At 33.3% G+C, this 22255-nt stretch overlaps 1 protein-coding gene across 1 annotated transcript; it reads right to left on the bottom strand.

Annotated features, from left to right (window-relative positions):
- Nucleotides 1–16238: 16238 nt before the first annotated feature.
- LOC18111318 (probable arabinosyltransferase ARAD1) lies at nt 16239–19339 on the bottom strand. Its single transcript, XM_006389632.3, has 2 exons — nt 17965–19339; nt 16239–17056 (listed from the first exon to the last, which is right to left on the bottom strand). The coding sequence occupies exons 1-2, from the start codon at nt 18913–18915 to the stop codon at nt 16535–16537; spliced, it is 1473 nt and encodes a 490-aa protein (XP_006389694.1). The 5' UTR covers nt 18916–19339; the 3' UTR covers nt 16239–16534.
- Nucleotides 19340–22255: the final 2916 nt, after the last annotated feature.

Raw genomic sequence — 22255 nt, 5'->3', positions numbered from 1 at the left:
ATATATAAAAGAACGCGTTTGAGAACATTTTCAACACGGTTATAGACATGAAGGGGAAAACAAAGGACAATATCAAGGCTAGAATGGATATAACAATGTTTTGTCATCGTAAATATATGGAGTTGGTTTATGCTGGGTCATGGGTCGCAAATATTAGTCAAATTTTCATGGATTCAGTAAATTGATTATTAAATCCAAATTGCATGCAAATATATGTATTTTTTTAAAAAAAAAGCTAAAACACACCATGTGTGTGTGTGTATAAAAGAAAAAAATATGATTTTTTGTATTTTTGAGAGACTAGTTGTATGTAATTTGAGTAAAAAAATGAATTTTTTTAAAAAAAACAATTTATTGTTATTTTTGTAAAAGAGAGAACAATTCGTTTAATACCGAAAAACGCACATTGCATGTAGTTTACAATTCCAAATAACCATTTGGTTCCAAAATTTCACAATTTTAGCAATTTGTCCAAAAATAAGTTAAGTTTATAGATAGATCTTCTGAGGTGTTTGAAATGTCTAGGGTATATGGAATATACACTGACAGATCGCTGGAATAGTGGCGATGTATGTACTACGTGCTGTCGCTGCTGAAGGTGTGTGAACAGATTCGAAGCACCTCAATCTCCTCTTCGCTCCTATACTGGTAGTGAGGTAACCGAATGTATGAGGAATGAGATTTGCTTGATCAAAGGTTTGGTCCTTCTTGGTGTTTAAATCCTCTTCTCTTTTGGTTTGTTCTCTTTTCACCAAGTTATTGTTTGTATCCATCAGTTGTTGTCGACTGCTGGTGGTTATAAAAAAAGAAGGGTGGTTGCAAGGGTGGTCTTCGAAGCTACCGATGATGACTAGTTAGTCTTTGAAGCTGGTTCATGGTGGGTCTTCACTGCTGGAGCTCAAAGTGGGTCTTCCCTAGTGGTGGGGGTGTTGATTTTTGGTCGGGTTTTTATCACCATGATGCGACACTTCTTTCTGTGGTGGCAACACCTTTTTGTGGCCGAAAGGCAAAGAAATGGCAGTAAGAAGTGATGTCGTCGATGGGGAGAAAGATGAAGTGAGTTAGATCAGGTGTGGCCGATTGTATGGCATTGATGTGAGCTGACATTACTTGATAGTCCAGATCGCTTAATTTATGATCTAATAGTCACGATCAAATTGACCTTAAATTGATCTGATAGCCATGACTTCTTGGGTATTAGCCATATGTCACCCAAGCTATGGTAGATCTGTGAGGCTATTTTTAGTAGACAGTTTGATCGCTTTTGATATGATCAACAGTCCGAATCTAATCAAACAAAACTGATCAATGGCCCTGATCTGTTGGATCTTTGATCTAGTGTGGACAAGTCTATTTTAAACTCTAGTCAAGCAGTTGAAATTCTTTTAGCCAACTTGATCAAACGACTTAAAAGAAAAGCACTATTATATAGGAAAGAGAAGGTTTGTTACTGGTGGTTTTTTGTTACCTTCTCTATCTCATTTCTCCCCCTATAAAATCTACCCCCCTTTTATTTTTATATGTGTGTAACCACTTATTTATAGAAAAAAAATTATTTGGCTTGAAGGCAAAGCAAACCAAAATTAACCATTGGATTTCAAGAATAAATCTCTACCACTCATTTGATTTTTATTACTTTGTAGGAATAACTTATAGGCAAAGCAAAGAAATATAGACCCTCGGATTAAGAAATTTGATTATGGATTATTTGATTAAAATTTTGGTTGCTTTGTAAGAGGGTTTTCAATTTTAAAATGTGCCATCTCCCTTCCACAATATTTAGATCGCTAAAATATTAAACATGTTTTTTTTAATTCTTTGAAAAAGACGCAAAAAATAATGCAAATACGTCAAAAACATAATTTTTTTTGTTTTTTGTTTTGTTATTTTTGGTTTTTTTTCAAAAAAAATAGAAATTGGGTCAAAATTTAGGTAGTAACAACTTTACAATACTTATGAAGCAAAGACTTATTAAGTGGTTGGCATAGTAAGTTTGTAAAGACAAACAAATTGTTCTTCCAAAACTAATCTTCTCAAAGCTTGTAGTTTGGTTGACTTGAAACTCTATCTTTGCAGCAATCCCCTTCAACCCAAACTATGACGAAACTGTTTATAACTCGGTTAACCTGAAATCCCAATCTGGCAATTCCCTTTAACTAGAACCAAAAGCTCAGTCAACCTAAGATCTCAATATGACGATCCCCTTTAATCAGAACCATAATTTTAAAAACACCTCAGCTAACCTGAAATCGCAATCTAGTGATTCCTTTTAACCAGAACCAAAAGGTGCCTTCAGTTTGGTTAACCTGGAATCTCAATCTAGAGACCTTCTTTAACCAGAGCCTTGGTCTTTGTCTTTAGCTCGGTCAACCTGAAATTCCAATCTAGTGATTCCATTTAACTAGAACCAAAATTTTGTATGCAGGTCGATTAACTTGAAATCTTAATTTAGAGACCGCTTTTAACTAGAACCTTGGTCTTTATCTTTAGCTCGGTCAACCTGAGATCCCAATCCGGCGATTCCCTTTAACTAGAACCAAAGTGTTGCCTTCAGTTTGGTTAACCTGAAATCTCAATCTAGAGACCCCTTTTAACTAGAACTTTGGTCTTTATCTTCAGCTTGGTCAACCTCAAATCTCAATTTGACGATTCCCTTTAACTAGAACCAAAGTGTTGCCTTCAACTCAGTTAACCTGAAATCTCAATCTAGAGACCCCTTTTAACTAGAACCTTGGTCTTTGTTTTTAGCTCAGTCTACCTAAAATCTCAATCTAGAGACCCTTTTCCATTAGAACCTTGGTCTTTGTCTTCAGCTCGATCAACCTGAAATTCCAATATGGCGATTCCCTTTAACTAGAACCAATTTTTTGCATGCAGGTCGATTAACTTGAAATCTTAATTTAGAGACCGCTTTTAAACAAAACCTTGGTCTTTGTCTTTAGCTCGGTCAACTTGAGATCCCAATCTGATGATTCCCTTTAACTAGAACCAAAGTGTTGCCTTCAGCATGGTTAACCAGAAATCTCAATCTAGAAATCCCTTTTAACTAGAACTTTGGTCTTTGTATTCAGCTCGATTAGCCTGAAATCCCAATTCGATAATTCCCTTAACCAGAACCAAAGTGTTGCCTTTAGCTCGGTTAACCTGAAATCTCAATCTAGAGACCTCTTTTAACCAGAACATTGGTCTTTGTTTTTAACTCAATCTACCTAAAATCTCAATCTAGAGACCCTTTTTAACTAGAACCTTGGTCTTTGTCTTTAGCTCGGTCAACCTGAAATTCCAATTTGGCGATTCCCTTTAACTAAAACCAAAATTTTGCATGCATGTCAATTAACTTAAAATCTTAATTTAGAGACCACTTTTAACTAGAACCTTGGTCTTTGTCTTTTGCTCGGTTAACTTGAGATCCTAATTTGGTGATTCTATTTAACTAGAACCAAAGTGTTGCCTTCAGCTTGGTTAACCTGAAATCTTAATCTAGAGACCTTTTTAACTAGAACTTTGGTCTTTGTCTTCAGCTCGGTCAACCTGAAATCTCAATTCGACGATTCCCTTTAACTAGAACCAAAGTGTTGCCTTCAACTCGGTTAACTTGAAATCTCAATTTAGAGACCCTTTTTAATCAGAACCTTGATCTTTTTCTTTAGCTCAGTCTACCTAAAATCTCAATCTAAATACCCCTTTTAACTAGAACCTTAGTCTTTGTCTTCAGGTTGGTCAACCTGAAATTTTAATCTGGAAATTCCTTTTAACTAGAACCAAAATTTCACATGCAGGTCAATTAACTTGAAATCTCAATTTAGAGACCGCATTTAACCAGAACCTTTGTCTTTGTTTTTAGCTCGGTCAACCTGAGATCCCAATTTGACGATTCCCTTTAACTAGAACTAAAATATGAAAAACAGCTCGGCTAACTTGAAATCTCAATCTGAAAATTTCTTTTAACCAGAACTAAAATCTTTGTTAATCTTTGTCTTTAGCTCAGTATACCTAAAATCTCAATCTAAATACCCCTTTTAACTAGAACCTTAGTCTTTGTCTTCAGGTTGGTCAACCTGAAATTTTAATCTGGTAATTCTTTTTAACTAGAAACAAAATTTTGCATGCATGTCGATTAACTTGAAATCTCAATTTAGAGACCGCATTTAACCCGAACCTTTGTCTTTATTTTTAGCTCGGTCAACCTTAGATCCCAATCTGACGATTCCCTTTAACTAGAACTAAAATATGAAAAACAGCTCGGCTAACTTGAAATCTCAATCTGAAAATTTCTTTTAACCAGAACTAAAATCTTTGTTACTTCTCAATCGCAGGGTTTGAAAACTCGATACTTCTTGATTGCAGGGTTAACATGAAGATTCTTCATGATGACAGGGTTGATTTTTCTATAGAAAATTTTCTAATAATAGGGTTTATCTCACTTTTCTTCCTGATTGCAGGGTTTAATTTCTTGGTGTTTTTTTATTGTAGGGTTGACCTAAAATTTCTTGATCGTGGAGTTTGAAAACGTGGTGCTTCCTGATTATAGAGTTGACTTGAAATTTCCTGATCATGGAGTTTGAAAATGTTGTGCTTCTTGATTGCAGGGCTGACCTGAAGATTCTTCTTGATGTAGGGTTCTTCTCACTGTAGGGTTCTTTTTAAATATGGCAGGGTTGATCTTCTCTTTTTCTTGAGAATTTTCTAATAGTAGGTTTCTTCTCAGTTTTCTGTTTAATTTTAAAAAATTGAGATTCCTTACCATCATAGCTCAAGGATTCTTTCTTTATCAACTAAAATTCATCAAAATCTTGCTAGATTTTAATAAGGATCTTCTTGAAATATTCAAAAGCATATATCCAATGCTTTGGGGTTAGATGACATGCATGTATCCTTACCTATTTGAAATATAAGCCCTCCCTCTTCGATGCTCTATCGCTATAGGGTGCCTTAACTTACTATCCAAACCTTCTTAGTTCTCTGATTCACCAACTCATTCAAGTTTACCATATGTCAATCATCCACTCAAATATAAGTGCAATGCCTATCTTGGGTTATTCGCAATGATTACTGCTCTCATTGTTTATCAAACCTGACCATGTCACCAAGTATGGTGTTGTTTGATTCATCATAAAGGAGTTTAACTAATCATTCACTTCTTAGATTCTCTCAATAATTGCCCTCTGATTAGTTATGTGCATCTTGACATTAATCATCAAAAGATTTTCTAGTGTCGACCTTATCTTATATTGTCAATCAGCCATAAAGTTACCTTCAATTGAACCATACTCTTCAAGCATATGTTATCATCAACCTCCATGGAATTGCTAAGTCATCTAGACATGCATCTTTTAGTTTGCAGTAAAGGCTGATCGTTGTATGCTTAATGTTCTTCTCAATAAAATTCCTCTCAACCTATCTAATCAGATCATGAAAAGAAATTCATTATCATCATTAATGATGTTCATTTTATCAACCACATTCATGTGGTGGAATGCATTTTGAATCGATGAACTTCAAAACAAATTGTCTCACGATCAGTCTAGGTGGCGTGCATTCTTTCAAAATTTATTAAAATGCACTCATGCAATAACTTTTTTTATGATTCATAACCACATTTCAGAGGATAAACTAAAATTTCAGATATAAAGATGCCCCTCAAAAGTAGTGTTACTCTCAACTGTTGTTAGAGTTCATTAAATCATAGACTATCTTTGAGAAACATTGCCCTTAGTTAATTTGATCGTGCTCATTCTTCTGTTTATCATTAAGAGGCATTTGTCATAACTAGATACTAAACATAACTTTGATGGATTTCATTGAATCATTATTTGATTTTGTCTGCTAGCTAATATGAATATTGTTTATTTTCTCTCCCAAGGTCCACTATATTGACCCCGACTACTCAACTTAAGAAGTATTAATGTCATTTCTGTCAATTACTTTGTAAACTCAGTCAATGATCTTTTCGTTTGAAAGTCTTTCTTGTTCTAGAATCAACTTGTAAATTTCAAGGATCATATCCATTGAAGTCTAATTGTTGAAATGAAATCATAGAGATGTCAGTTTTTTTTAAAAGTATTTTTGAAAATCAAGTTTCTTTGGTCAAATACCTAACACATGCCATTCAATACGTGCAATCCTTTGATTATTTTTCATTTTGAAAACAAAAATTGACTCGATGTAAGATTAAAACAATTTGTTTAGCTCTTCTATGGTTCTTTATGTCCATTTTAATCTCTTATTTTAGGTATATCATTTGATGGTACATGATGAGATGACCTTCTGTATATTTCAACAATAGGAGGTTCGAGTAAAGACTCGAGGTTCCATTGAAAATTTATCTCATTTACAATACATACTTTATCAACATGTATAATAATCAGTTGTGAAGCCGCAACCCTTATGGAAAAGCTTTTCAAGTTTTGAAAGTGTCATTTATCGATTCAAATCGCTTACTTGATCAGAAAGGGTTTTTAAAAACATATAACACAAGCTATGGCTCATAACTATGAAAAAAAAGGAAATTCACAGGCTTAAAAGGTATTTGAGTGTTTCAAAGACCTATGATCACCATCAACTATTCATTAACTCCTTTTCTCTTGCTATCTTTGTAGAAGAAATGATGTATAACCATGTCATATATTTTATCAATAAATCTTGTTTTCTAAAACTGGATAGGAAACTCCATCATAATTAAACAATAACTATACCTTATTCTTAATATGATTTTTCATCAATAAAAAACTTTCAGTGTTATCAATCAAGGTCAAACATTAGCATATAACCATGTCACTCCTTTCATTGTCAATCTCAAACTTAAAGAGAATATTGAAGCTCATTAACCATCATTTATCACTTGATACTCCTTTATCTCAAATTTAAATTCAAAAAAAAGGCCTAGGTTATCTACCAATTATTAGTCTTATTATTTCTTTATTTTTATTTCATTATCTTTGTAAAAGAATGGCATATAATTATGCCACACATTTCATGTCCACCTAAAAGATCAATATTCTTTTAACAAAAGCCATAAAGCAAATCCGACTTTTGCTTTGATGGATAACCAATTTAATCATTTGAAGACACCAGGGGCTTTATCATAGATATCAAAAGACATGTTCATAGTTCAGTATCTTTTTTTTTTACTATTTCCTTGGCATCGACTTTTGGCATTTGTTATTTCTTTCCTCAATTATAACTTTTTTTTCCTTCCTAGATGTGATAGGCATTTTCCTACTTTTAATCTTATCATGACATTCCATCATCAAAAACTTGATTTGCCTTTAAATGCTGACAATTTCTACTTTTGGCATTCTCACTGTCTTTCTTAGGGTGTCCCTAGATACCTTATAGTCTAGGTTTTTTTAATACTTTCAGTCATTTCTCAATTGTTGGACTTTCATTCTTAACATTCCTTTTACCATTAATTCTATTGTTGTATTCATCTTTTCAACCAAAAAAACCCTCATTTACCCCCAATATGGAGTGTGGTCCATGTCAGGATTTCTTTTTTAAAGAAAGATTCTATCAAACTTAAATTGGGATTGCAAGGGAATTATATTTTAAGAACTGTGAAAGGAATAAACAAAGATGATATTTTTTTTTCATTTCAAGCAAGGTCGATTAGAACTAATGAATTTTGATCTCATCCAAGATAATGATTTGGACATGCAAAGAATTATGATTTGCGAGTGCATAATTACCAAATCCATTACATGTCATTATGCATACTGGTAAAACTTAGCTCTATGATGTGTGGTTCAATTTTGTATATGAGTTTAAAATTTGTTTTGTCACCCCATACTGTTCGTCATGTTATTTTAATGAATGTTGAGTCATTTTTGTAATTAAAACACTTTAATCTTTCAGAATTGATTGACCTTAATTTCGTATGTTGGAGTTTGATCAAAATATTATGTTAAAATAAAATGCTAGACATCTCCTGATTTCAGAACAACATAGAGACAAAGAAAAGATACATCTCATTAAAGGATGAGATGTGACCCAAAACAAAGTGAACATACTAAACAAAATAGCAAAGTCTCATAACAACATGATTGACAATTCAACACCTTTCTTGGATCAACTTCTCTAGCAATATATGTGTTTTGCCAAGCATTTTTTATTACTTGTTATGTTGAGGATGTTCTGGTGTACCACCTAGAAGATAGTGGCTTGGGGTAATTGTTCTTGAAGGCTCGACAATTCCAATACTTTTATCCAACTGTGTTTCTTTCTTGGTAATAAATGTGAATTGAAATGGAAAGCATCCATAGAGTAAACCCTTCCTTAATCTTAGCATATCAATGTTTTTGGTCTTGAAGTTATAGAATGTCACATTAGGAAAATATTCTCTCATAAGCATAATGTTAGCATTAAAGAAGGCTAAAGGATTTAAATGGGGTTCTTTCCTTGTTAAAACCCTATGTTTATTGAATGCCTTTTGTTCCATTATTTTCTATTGTAACTCTTCATGATCCATACTTTCATGAAATCGTTCCTCCTATCAATACAAGTCATTACAAGTTTTTCTTTATATTTGACAAGCTCAATATCTTTGTTATTATTGCCCTTGTAGACTGGTGAAGAAAGTAGAAACAAATAATAACTCTCCCTTTTCACATCAAATGCAAATATATTTCTCTTCCAAGTAAGCCAATTAAGTGAACCATTCACATATATTTTTGTCATACGTTAAAGAAACTCCTCTTACAACTTTACTTCATCCAATAACTTCCATCTCCAAGTCTTTGAGTAAAACAAACTTAACTCTAATACAGAGATATATATAGAATTCTATATCATGTGAGCGAAACTTGGGCTTCGAGAATCTTACTATCTTGTAGTGTAAAGGCTTTGATCTTTCAACTATTAGGCTAAATTTTATAGTATCATATCATGTCTTTGGATTCAGGATTTTTTTGTCATTGTTTGATAGCAGGGTTACACATATAATAACATGGTCCATTGTATGCATGGCAGAGTAAAACTCCTTGATTTATTGATGCCACAATTTCCATGTGGTCAGGAAGGAAATCAAATGATATTTGAGGATGGGGCTTCAGAGTGTCGGTTCAAATAAAGAAAACTGATATTCATTTCTTATCATTCTTTGTATAAGTACCTAGAGACAGTGTTGGGTTTTTGGTTGTGTAGCTTCTTGAAAGTGGATTCATTTGGGAACTTGTTGCACTCCTTGGAAAGAAGTCTAAATTTCCATATAGTCTCTATTGATGAATGTATCAGAACTTCATAGATGACATCTGAGCATAGGTCACAAGTTGTGTTAATGGTAAAACAGAGGCTCTTGTTACCGGCTTGTAGAAAACCATAAACAATGCTTTAAGATTGGAAAATGAGTAAATTCTCCTTAACACCGTCAGAAGTCGGTGACTCTTAACTCATTAGGGGAAAAACCAAATTTGGGAGACCTATATTTTAACCTATGAGCATGTATATTATGTGTATGAGTATGTTTTTATATGATGAACTCACCCTTCAAAGGGTGACACACAATCATAACTCTTGTATGATGAACAAGAATTTTGATTTTTGCCCAAACTCTACAACAAAAATTTCTTAAGTGATGGCTATTGTGTCACCTATAAATCCTAAACTCAAGATGCTTCAAGAAGGGCTTTCCTTGATTTAAAACATGTGTAGGGAGCCTACACCCTAAAGCCAAGTTCTAATCCTTTTATGAGAGACAAAGAATAGATTTACTACTTGGTCTTTAAAAAAGGGTCTCGCTATCCTAATGATCACCCTTGTAAAGGAAATATAGGGGCTCAATAGGTAATAGAATGTAACGTATATCAATCACTACCAATCCAAGTACTCAGGAAAGAGTTGAATGGTTTCACGAACTTAAACCCTGACTGAAAGTCATAGGGTAAACCGTTACTCCCCCACCTAACCTAAAGTTTCCATGTGTGTGCATTCTGAAGTGATATATCACAAAGAAACTACTAATGCATGAAGCCATTTATCTGTATTCAAACATATATGTATGGGCAAGATAAAATATGTTAAATCATGAATAAATTAAAATACGTTAAATGTGAAAATCTAAACACATCAAATAAAAAAAACCACATCAAACACATAAATCTTAGTCTAATACTGTAAGAAACAATATCTTCCCTCGTTGAGTCGTCATTCTATCTCATATAGATGCATGATATCAGGGGTCCAGGGAGTCGTCACCTAGTTGTTTGGTTTAGGGTCGCCAGGAAACCTGGGTATACTAGTTTTATCAGAGATTTCAAGGGTAAGAGACTGGTTGTGGCTAGGGAAGATATTAGCATCCCTAGCGCACTCTACCTGAGGTAAGCTGCATTGTGTGGTTTAAAGGGTTTGATGGATTTCTAACTAATGAAGTCTATGGCTTAGAGTAAAGATTCACTCATGCGAATAAATATGGTATTTCAAATTTATTATGGGCTTGTGTGCCCAAATGAATTCTTATGGAAAAGGTCCATGTAGGTGTCTTGATAGGGTTCACCTATCGTGAAAGGCGGAAAGGTTTTCCACAACTCGTATGTTGTGGTGAAAAATACTCCCAAATAAAATTTATGAATATTGAGAATAATTCTAAGAATTTTCTAGTCAATTTCTAATATTTAAATACCAGTACCATAATATTAACCATTAATTCTCATGAATTAAAATTTAGAGGTTATTGAAATATTGATCAAATTTTCATGGATTTAGTAAACTGATTATTAAATTTAAAATGCATGTGTATTTTTGTAAAAAAAAAAAAGGCTAAAACACACAATGTATATATATAATCAAAAATATGATTTTTATTTTATTTTTGAGAGACTTGATCTTATGCAATTCAAATAAAAAATGTATTTTCTAAAAGAAATACTTTTTTTTATTTTTGTAAGAAGAAAAATGATTCGTTTAATATAAAAAAAACTCCTTAGATGTAGATCACAATTCCAAATATTAAACAAAAATAATAACCATTTGGTTCTAAAATTTCACAATTTTAGTAATTTATCTAAAAATAATTTAAGTTTATAAATTCACCTTTCAAAACATTTGAAATATCCAGGATATACTAGAATATACTCTAGAATACCGCTTTGGTGGCGCGTGTACCACGAGCCACCAACACTCTTGGAGTGTGGATTCATGCATCGTCATTAAAGGAGCGTGAATTGGTAGATTCGAAGCACCCTAGTCTCCTCTCCGCTCCTATATCGGCGATGAGGTAAACAAACGTCTGAGGTAGGAGATCTGTTTAATCAAAGGTTCAATCTTCCTTGGTGTTTAAATCCTTCTCTCTTTTGGTTTGTTCTCTTTTCACCAAGTTATTGCTTGTATCCCATCAATTGTTGTCGATTGCTGGTGGTTGTCAAAGAAGAAGGGTGGTTGTAGGGGTGGTCTTGAAGCTACTAGTGATGGATGTTTAGTCTTTGAAGCTAGTTCACGGTGGGTCTTCACTGAAAAAGCTCATAGTGGGTCTTCCCTAGTGGTGAAGGCGTTGATTCCTGGTCAGGTTTTGGTCGAAACAAGGTAGCGCTTTTTTCTGTGGTGGCGATGCCTCTTTTTATGGCCAGAAGGTGAAGAACTAGCAGTAAGAAGTGACGCCGTCAATAATGAGAAACATGAAGTGGGTTAGATCATGTGCGGTCGATTGTATGGTATTGATGTGAACTCACATTACTTGACAATCCAGATCATTTAATATCTGATCTAACAATCACGATCAAATTGACCTTAAATTAATCTGATAGCCATGACTTCTTGGGTATTGACCATATATCACCCAAGCTATCGCAAATCTGTGAGCCTGTTTTTAGTAGACGGTATGATCGTTTTTTATATGATCAACGGTCTGGATCTAATCAAACAAAAATAATCAATGGCCCTGATATGTTAGATCTTTGATTTAATAATTTGTTATAATGTAATTATAGGCATCCCGTTATAAACTCTATCATCTAGAACATCTCACAACCAATCTCCAGTACCATAAGTAAGTTTACATCTTTCAAATCCTACCTATGATAAATGGGAATCTTCTTCAATTTAAAGTACAATTCCAACTTTAATAACCATCTTTTCTTTTCTTTTTTCAAAAAGTCTCCATCAAAGAAATCAAAATTAGGAACGCGTTTACAAAAATATTAACTATGAGTTAATTCTTCAGTGTATCGTTTGTCATAAACACCACTCTTTCATATTGACATGATGCCTACATAGGTTTGCATGAATAGATCTAGGACTCGGTCTTCTTCGAGGTAAGTTTTTAGGCACATCTCTCTCCTCGTCACTTTCTCTAATTATGCATCCCTTTATCAGTTGATCCAACTAATCAAATTTGTAGGGTTCTTCATTTTGCTTCTTGATGCAACCATATTATTTGATAGTTTCATCTATATTTAATTAGTGTTTTGCCTATATTTTATATGTAAAATGCCTTGATATTCTTTATTTTATGTTTTGAATGCACTTTTGGATGAAAGATGCAAAAAGGAGTTAATTGGAGGTCATTGACAGATTTGACCTTCAATCAATGTTTTATGCAGAGCGTGAGCTCTAGAAGTCAAAATGAAGTGATTCTAGTGGCATTAAAAAGCTAACATCCATACCTTTCTGGAAATCTAAGGCAAGAAAATAAAATAAGGAAGAGCATGGAAAGCGCAGCCTTCAAAGTCAAATCTCGCAATCTGCCAGTGTTGACTTTCGGCCATTCCACTTGAATATCTGGAGCTACAGAAGTCCAATTGATGCAAACTCAATTGTTTTGGATTCCTGACTCAAAGGGCTATCAACTCTCCAAATTTCATCAAAAACCGATGTCATATGAGGGATATATGAGTTTTCAAAGACGACAACTGAATTCTACCAGCAAATAGGTTTCGTGAAGAAACGAGCCCAAATTACGTTCCGAAGCATCTAAACCGATATCCAAGTTTTTATTTCAGCAATTTAGCTCCTCTAAGTCAAAGCTTGAAGATTTCATGCAAGGCTATTTCTCTTTTTTTAGGAAATAGTTATTGAAGTACTTAAATGTAAACTGTCTACTTAAGAGAGGACTATTTTGTAAAATAGAGACTAGGGTTTCCTAGGATATAAAAAGAATGAGAGAAGAGAAGGGGGACAGCAGACCAAGAAGAGAAAAACACCCCCTTCATCTAAGAAACCCAAAATCATGCATTCTTCCTTCTTTTTGATTGGTTGTTCAACAAACATGCAAGGCTAAACACTTTTTCTTGGTTGTAAGGATACAGAAACCTTCGGATTTCAAGAACTGTGAGATTTATTTTACCTTTTCTTTTCAGTTTATATGATGAATATGTTTGTTCTCCTATGCTTATTTTTCCTATGATTGTTTATTTTAATTGCTAGAGCGGACTCTAAGTTATTATTGTTGGCAATCTATTGCTAAGTTTGATATCAAAACCGGAGTTGTGGTATATGAACTTGTGAAGCAACTGAGTTTAATAATTGTGGCGGATCTACGTTATTAATCTTAGGGATAACATTCAATCAAATCAAACATAGACTACAGACAATTATGTTTTCTTAGTTAATCAACTTATCTAGTTCTTAAGGCTGCCATTAAATTAAATTACTAGTACGGACACTGTGGTTGTTTGATGATTAGGTTTAGTTATACGGCGGATCCGTTAACTAACCAATGTTAAGAAGAGATAAATATTCAGAATATAAATTGATGTTTCGTTTCCATGATCAGTTCTGATTTCTGTAGGTGGATGTGTGCTTGCGACCAAGGTTTGTTCTCTTGATAATTTTCTGATTTTATTAAATTTTGTTAGATAGTTTTCTGTTTTCTTTTGCTTTAGCATAGATAACGTCCAACCCCCCCCCCAAATTGCATATTATCTATCATAAATATCTGACTTGAACCTTCCTCGTGGGATCGACCCCTTGCTTGCTCTATACTATCTTGTGTATTGTGTTTCAAGTTAGGGTAATTAATTTGTGCGACCGCGACATCGCAACACTTTTTACGCCCTCGTAACATCATAAATAGCCTCCAATTCTTCATTATGAGATGGGAAGATGTTGCAAACGTCTTTATCCATCAAATATGCTAATCTACTCTAATACTAACAGACATAGTTTATTCACAAAGATAGAAAATTAGGGTTTCTCAAGTCCTAAAAATTACATCTTTGAATCATATAGAAAGAAACTAGAACTCCTCAAGTTCTAAATATTAGCCCTAAACTATAGTGAAAACTATGGATTGAAAAGTTCTAAATAAATTTTTGAATAATCAACTAAATAATTTGTGCTTTAAAAACAAGCTACAAAGTTATTTAAATAATAATCAAACTAACTATAGCTAATTAAAATAAAATAAAATCAAATTAAAATTTTAAAACTTAACTAAGAAAAAAATCTAAAAATAACTAGAAAAATAATGAAAATTCTGAAACAACATTTTATGGGTCTAATTTGAATATGATCCTAACCTTTTTTTTTATATTATTATTATTATAATGAGGATCTTATATAGAGCGGTTTGGATATAATTCTATTCTTTTTACTATTATTATAATTAGTTGATCTCAAGCCTTATAGAATACGCTAGTTAATATATACTAGATGTCATGCCCGCATGCTACCACGAGCTTATAGCATGTTTATGCGTTGTCATGGACTTATGCAAAAAACATTAAAACAAATCATATGGCGAAAGACTATTGCAATTTACAATGTTTTTAAGAAAAAAACTACAAAGATAATTTTAGAAAAAAAACATAAAAAAACGAAAGGAGAAAAACAATGTAGGGAAACACTGTAGCAATTTATAGTGTATTGTGAGGAAATATACAGTTGTAATTCTCAACCAGCTCAATATTAAAAAAATAAAATTGACGAAGATAACTTTTTTAAAAAATCATAACAAAAAAAAACCATATAGGGAATGACTGTAGCAATCCACAATGTTTTAAAGAAAAAAAAAGTATAAAGCTAAATTCTCAACCAGCTTAATATTAAAAAAATAGAAGCAACAAAGACAATTTAGAAAAAAATCATATAAAGAAACAAAAATCATAAAAAAAAGATCTATGTAGAGAAACACTATAGCAATCCACAATGTTTTGTGAGGAAAGCTACAGTTGTAATTCTCAACCAGCTCAATATTAAAAAAATAAAATCGACAAAGAATTTTGGAAAAAATCATAAAAAAAAACATAAAAACCATATGGGGAGACACTGTAGCAATTCACAATGTTTTTAAGAAAAAAACTAGAAAGCTAAATTCTTAATCATCTCAATATTAAAAAAATAAATTCGACAAAGATAATTTTAGAAAAAAATATGTGAAAAAAACTGTAGCAAAACAAAAATAATATGAGAAAACATTGTATCAATCGACAATGTTTCAAAGAAAAAACTATAAAGCTAAATTCTTAACCAGTTCAATAGTAAAAAAATAAAATTGACAAAGATAATTTTAAAAAAAAAACAAAAAAACAAAAAAAATAGAAAAAACTACACTACTTTCCCCTGCATTTTAGATAATTAGTTAATATATAAAGCTTGTTTGACTTGTTGAAATTCTTTTTTGGACTTCTTGTCCTGTGCATTCCGCGTAACTTGACTCCTATAAATACCACCCAGACTCAGATTTAAAACAGTTGCTGAGTGCCTTCCTCTTCTTTGCACGATATAATTATGAGATTGCTATATTTGTGATTGTCTTGGTTATGGCTATCTATCTGTCCATGTTGTTTGTCATATGCTGATTGATTGGAATAACTTGAGCAGTGGCCATGTAAATCCACTGCCAAGAAGGCCTGTTGTTCATGATCCCGCAAATAATTCTCTGTTCATACCCTTTTGAACCTCTTCCATATCAAATATGCTGCCTCCAATAAGGAACTCCCTCAGAGTGAGGTTTTAGCTTTGATTTTTTTTTTGAAAAGTCTGGGCACTTCTCTCCATAAAATGCAGTGTGCAGCTCAGCAAAATACGGTTTGCAGTCCCATAATATGATTTGAGCCATCGCATTCTACAAAGATACACTTACAATAGAAATTTCTATCAGTTACTGCAGAAACTTATGCTTCATATAGAGTACCTATATTGACCAAAACAAATCCCTCTCGAATCATGCAATGCCAGCGTGCACGCATGCCCACTGCTAAAGTTATAGGCTCAAAGGAAGTTTCGTAATGAATTCTTCTCTTGATTTGTGCTGTTCCACCTCTTCCGTTTTCAGTTTGGTAATTTGTGGTGCGATTTCTAAAACTCAATTTATAACTTGAAGTCTTTCTTAGATGTTTTATGCTTAATGTTCAGTCAACTCGAAAAATGAAGAGGGAACAGTGGATAGGTACAAAAACTATTGTACCGGAGTGCTCTGTAAACAGATCCCTACATGGAAGATTGTAATTAAACAAGAAATATGAGAAATAAAGTAAACAGTAATGCCCAGGAAAACAACTGCCTCGACAGATCTTCAGAAAAACCAAGCTTGAAATCTGATCCCAAAACCTGCAGTCAGATGAACAAGGACTTTCTTGAGCTTTGAAGTAGCATTTTTCTAAAGTTAAATTCTCTTCAGGAAAGCCTCTGGCCTCGCATATCTGTTCTTCCTGTGACGTTTAAATTGCACTGAGGATGTTTTACGTAACACAGCCTTCCAAACCATATCCACAGCATCACCGGGCTGGGATGGATAGCTATATTCAAAGTGAGGAGCAATTTCCTTTAATCGTTCCCACAACTTGGTCCACTGGTCTTTCTCAATTCCACGAAGAAGATCCAGTAAATACCCTTTCTTAACAGCATCAGATGCTCGAACAAATAGACAAAATTCTGAGTAGTCTAGGACATCTTCAAATGGTAGCTCAATGTCATCACTTATTATCACAGGAACACAATGACTTGCAATGGCATCAAACAGGCGATTGGAGGAAGGGGTATCCCCAGCAATATTCAGACAGAATTTGGATGAAGCCATCCCTTGGGCTGCTTTTTTGATTCCATTCCCTCGATATGTTCCAAATGTGAAGTGCACATCTTTCTCATCTTTTAGAAGGTAGTAAAGTTCTTGGCGAATAGCTCCTCCCTGAAAAGAAATACATTCAAAATGCAAAACCAATTTTATTGATATGGTGAACATAAAAATCATAAAACATGCATATAAAAAGTTCTTCCTGAAATAAAAAAATGCATGCTTCAAAAGATATCAAGAATAACCATGGAACCAATAGCTGCCAATTTTACATGCATCGCAGGGGTTTATGATTTTTGGAATTGTTGGACATCATCCAATGTGGGAAGGTCACAAAATGCATGCTTGCAAATACAACAAAATCTAAATGGGAAGGTTTTCATCTTCTAGCATTGCAAAAGGCAGAGCTAATTTTGAAATGGTTCCCAGGATTCAGAATACTAGACATGCAGGTTAGAACTTAGAAATGACATAAACTTATTCCTGTCATCTTAATTTGTGCAAATGGATGTACATTCTGGAACATTAGGAATGCGTGCTCCCCAGCAAAATCTTCCAAATTTTTAATCAAATGCGTAGTCTTTCAAATTTGATCTATAATATTCTTCTACATGACCAAGAATTAAAATTTTCATGAGCTGGATCATGGATTTGAGGACATGCATAGTGAAAACACAATGCAATTGCGTCCAAATTGTAACTTTAACCTAGAAGAACATATGGTAAAGATCACGTGTTGTCAGATAATCCATTCAACATCATCTAATATGAGAAATTTAGCTGAGCAGTTTCCATCCACAGTAAGTAGAAAGCCAGAATCACATTGGAAAAACAACACAAGTTTGTATTCTACTATATATGTCCAGAATTCATATCAACCGAATGAATTTGGTTAAAATTCTCTTTTTTTCCCATGCATATCACAAGTATATATTAAGATCGGAATATATTTTAAATCATCAAAGCAACATCACGAAATAAATGCTCCAAAATAATAAAATGAGGGAGGCAGAGAAACTTACGTCCTTTCTATAAATTGCTCCTTGGAAATGCATTAATATTGGTCTGCGGTCAAACTGAGCTGATTCACCACTCGGAATGGTCCTCACAACATGCTTGTAAGGAGCAATTATATCTTTCCCAAGATTGGCAATTTCAACAGGGTATCTCCCAAAATCTGCAAGCACGAACATAGCTGAACCCAGCTTTTTTCTGGCATGTAACATGCTATTCGGATGATGGGCTACAATCAAATGATCGTTCCCCCCAAACCGCTTCCACTCATCCCGAGCCGTCAAAAATTGCACTAATTTAGTCTGCAGCATTTTGTTAACACTGACTTTCTCCTTTCCATGTAGTTTAGAATGCCGATTATAGCTTAGAGAAGAGAAAAACGGCACAAAAACAATATCTGCCTGACTAGAATTTTGCACTCTTACTGCGGTGCCCACCTTTGGAGTGTTTGATGCCAGAAGATCAAGGGTTAGCCAGTACTCCACACTATGCTGTAAATTCAACCCACCTGGGTATGGTGGGATACGACTGTGGCTGTCAACATTTGGCCAAGTTTGATTTGTATTTCCCTTCCAACCCAATAATCCAAAGTGAAACTCTGGAGGCAAATCATACACAAATACCTTCAGCTTTCGGAGAGCCTGGTTTCGACCACATGTTTTGTTTCTGTAGCATCTAGAAGCACCCATATTGGTGTTTGGACAAGACAAACTTCCACATCTCATTGACAAATTAGTATCAGTGGAAGAGAAGAAGGGAAATTTGACAAGTTCAGTTTGGGCATTGGGTTTCAAGAAAAATGATGTGCTATTAACAAGAATTAGCTTGAAAACTGATCTGGGAATGAAATGAGTACCGGGAAATTGAACAAGGGAAAAAGAAGAAAGGATCAAAAGGAAGATAGAGATGGTAATTAGAAAGAAAAGAGATCTAGAGAAGAACTTGGCTTTCTCAGACATGGAGAAAATTAAGGCAAAACATGCAAAATTAGAGGAACTAGAGCTAGAGAACAAGAGCAGGTTTCATGTGTGTATGGTTCCAAGATGAACGTGGTTTAGCTTCTAATGTACCCTTCCCCAATAACAAGAAGAGTTTTATTGGCTTTAAGATTTCAAACACCAACGCCACAATTCCAAGAACTGAGTTCCTTTCCAGAATGTGCATTGGAAAATACTCATCAGTCAAAAGGGAGTGTCCCTTCTTCCATGTTTTTATGGTTTTACAGAAAGAAATAAAACAAATTTTGATCGAAAAGGACTCCTACGCTAGAGAGAGTGATTAATCAGATATACGGCGTAATATTCCTTGCAAAACACAACGAAATACCATAATGCATTGGTAATACGCCCGGCCTCGGTTAAGAACTCTTTAAAAGGTAGATGCATGGCACTTTTCCCGTGTCCCCTGTTGTGTCCACATTGGCCTTTAGTATTTGAAAAAAAGCACCTCCTTTTACATGACTATGACTATTGAGCGAACTTTTGTCGTCTAACCGACCACCCACCTGCTAGCTGCTTCTCCACGAGCTGTTAAACTTGGATTGAGATTCAATTATTTTTTATAAAAATAAAATTTTTTAATTTTAAATTAATTTTTTTATATTATTTAATATATTAATATTAAAAATAAATTTTAAATGGAAATAGAAAATTAAAAAGAAAAGCAAAAAACAAATTCACAAAATTTAAACAAAAAAAAATTAAAATTAAAATAATGAGCACTGAATTTGAAAAAATTAACAAATCACAATTATGGATCTAATGATAAAATTAAAAACAAATTGAAATTTGGCACAAGAGCCAAGAATAAAAAATAAAAAATAAAAAATAAGGATCAAAGTTCAAATATCACTAAATTGAAAATTTGAATGACCAACGTGAATTTTAAGGGGAGGAGAGAGAAAAGAGAAAAATAAAAAAGAATGGGTTTTCGGTAATATACCATCGTATAAACAATGTCAGACGCCACCTTGTATGGAAGGAGATGCCTCGATGCTTCCAACATGTAATGTCATCGCCTTATAAGATCGCAGGCACCTCCTACCCATCAGTCATATGTTGCTCGCGCTATCCAACTTTGATTTTTGAATTATATTTTATATTTATTAAAATATCAAATTGTCTTTAGTCAACTTGATAATAACTAAAAAATTAGAATGAAAATACAAAAAAAAATCATAAACGCCAGTTAAATAAGTTTTTCTTTTAAGGATAATTTAGTCGTTGCATTGTGGTTTAAAATAGGTAAAGACTTACTTGTCCTCGATCAATTTGGTAATGACTAATAGACCTTGTAAAAAAACCGTATTACCTTAAATAGCCAGTTCATTGATTTGTTTTAGAAGGGAAAATTGGCCATTAAAATGTTCTAATTAACCGTGAATCATCTCATAATGAATAGTGTTTTTCTCTATCCAATTAACTTTTGTTAATTGTAAGTTGGTTTTAAAAGTCTAAAATAATAGTAGCATGCAAGTTTTTCTCCCTCCCCCCTCCCTTTAAATATGATTGAGATATTATGATGATCATAATATCTCAATCATTAATTTAATGGTCTTTTTATATATGGATCACTTCATTATAGGTCTCTAATATCTAGTCTCACCATTAAGATTTTTGTAGAGTTTGGAAATGCAACCCAAATGTTGTTTGGTAAAAATTCAAAATTTTATTTTTTTGCTTAAATTTTTTTTAATGTTTTTGTATTATTTTAATTTGCTAATGTCAAAAGTAAATTTTAAAAAATAAAAAACAAATATTACTTTGATATATTTTCTAGCAAAAAACACTTTGAAAAGTAACAATTACCACAATTACAACACTCTAAAAGGATGGTGATGCTCCTACATCATTTATCCTGAAATAAATTGAACTTAAGATCTCTAGATCTAATACCATAGATGTAAGAAAAAAAATATCATTTGTTTTAAAAAACCTAGATTGATGATGATAACGAGTAAATTTATTCCTATATTCAGGAGATCATAATATCTTAGTTATAAATTCAATGGTTATTTATGTGTGAGTCATCCCTTTAAGAATTTCAAATACTTTTATGCAAGTCATCTCATCATAACTTCCATCACCATGATTTCCACCCAAGTCCTACTTCACAAAACAAAATTCTTATTTTTGTTGTATAAAGCTAATAAGATTTACCCAATGACATCATTCCCTTGTCAGAGAAAAAAGAGAGATCTAAAAAGAATATACCACATTATGCTTTTCAAAGCATACATTCATATGCAGTGAGCAAGCTAGCAACAATTAACTAGCCTCAAACTTGAGATAAGACCTTGTGAGAAAACCTTGCCAAATCATTTTTAGTGTTTGTTTGTCTTCGAAGTCACACATATGGTGCACCCTAAATCTCAAAGTGAAAAGCATCATTTTAATGCTTTTCACCTTGTCTTTAAGATTGCACCTAAATGATGATTTTCACTTTGAAACTCAGGTGCAACCTTAAAGATAAATGGGCCTTTAATGCCCCCATATTAGGTTACATGCCGGCATGCCTAAGCCTAGTGCTAAGCCGTTTATCCAGGGCTAGTGGTGATCTTTTTCCTTATGTGGGATTTTTTACTAAAATCATTAAAACACAAAACCGCCTTAAAATAAAAGGGAAAGGTTATTCAAAACTACATAGGCTAGATGATTTTTAAACCTAAATACCAATCACACTTGACCTTAGAAGTTTAAACCCAAATACTAATAAGATGAAGTCAACATTACTAGAACAGCAACACTACAACACAAACACTTGGTTCATCCAGCAAATGTTTGTCTCATATTTTAGAGAGGAAGAAAAAGCATAGGGTAGGGTTTTCTTTAATTAAAATTAGAAATGGTGGATAGAAAGAGAAAACCTTTAATCTAATCTTGTTCTCCAAAACAAAAACCCTCATAAACTTTGTCCTCGATTCCTCTCCATTTAGTACCATTTGTAGTGAACAAAATTGATTCTCACTCCCAACAGACAATATCTCTCTATCATCGAATTCGCAGCTACCAGCAGGAATTCTCTGATTACCAAGGAAAAACTTGCTTCTTCTTTTAATCATTATGCTCTCCTAGCCATTTTCACTTTCCTTATTAAGAAACTCTCAATTACTTCTTCTTATTCTCTAGCAATTGATTGCTTAACATAACTTTCCTTATAATAATAAGTAAAAGAAGATGAATTAGCTTGATTAATTGATTTGTTTTGGAATAATGATAATACTAATAATAAATGCATATCAAGAATGTTGAGGTAAACATAGAGAGAAGTGTTGAGGTTATTGCTCTAGAGAATGAGATG

The sequence above is a fragment of the Populus trichocarpa genome, chromosome 2 (assembly GCF_000002775.5).
Source record: "Populus trichocarpa isolate Nisqually-1 chromosome 2, P.trichocarpa_v4.1, whole genome shotgun sequence".
Lineage (NCBI taxonomy): Eukaryota > Viridiplantae > Streptophyta > Magnoliopsida > Malpighiales > Salicaceae > Populus > Populus trichocarpa.
The sequence above is the reverse complement of the archived record's forward strand: the minus strand, read 5'-3'. Positions and strand labels throughout refer to the sequence as shown.

Bases quoted from the DNA above. Each gene is read 5' to 3' on its own strand.
- LOC18111318 (XM_006389632.3), bottom strand. From the start codon at position 18,915: ATGTCTGAGAAAGCCAAGTTCTTCTCTAGATCTCTTTTCTTTCTAATT. The intron at 17,057-17,964 runs GTAAGTTTCTCT...ATTTCTTTTCAG, and splicing joins GAGCAATTTATAGAAAGGAC to GGAGGAGCTATTCGCCAAGA.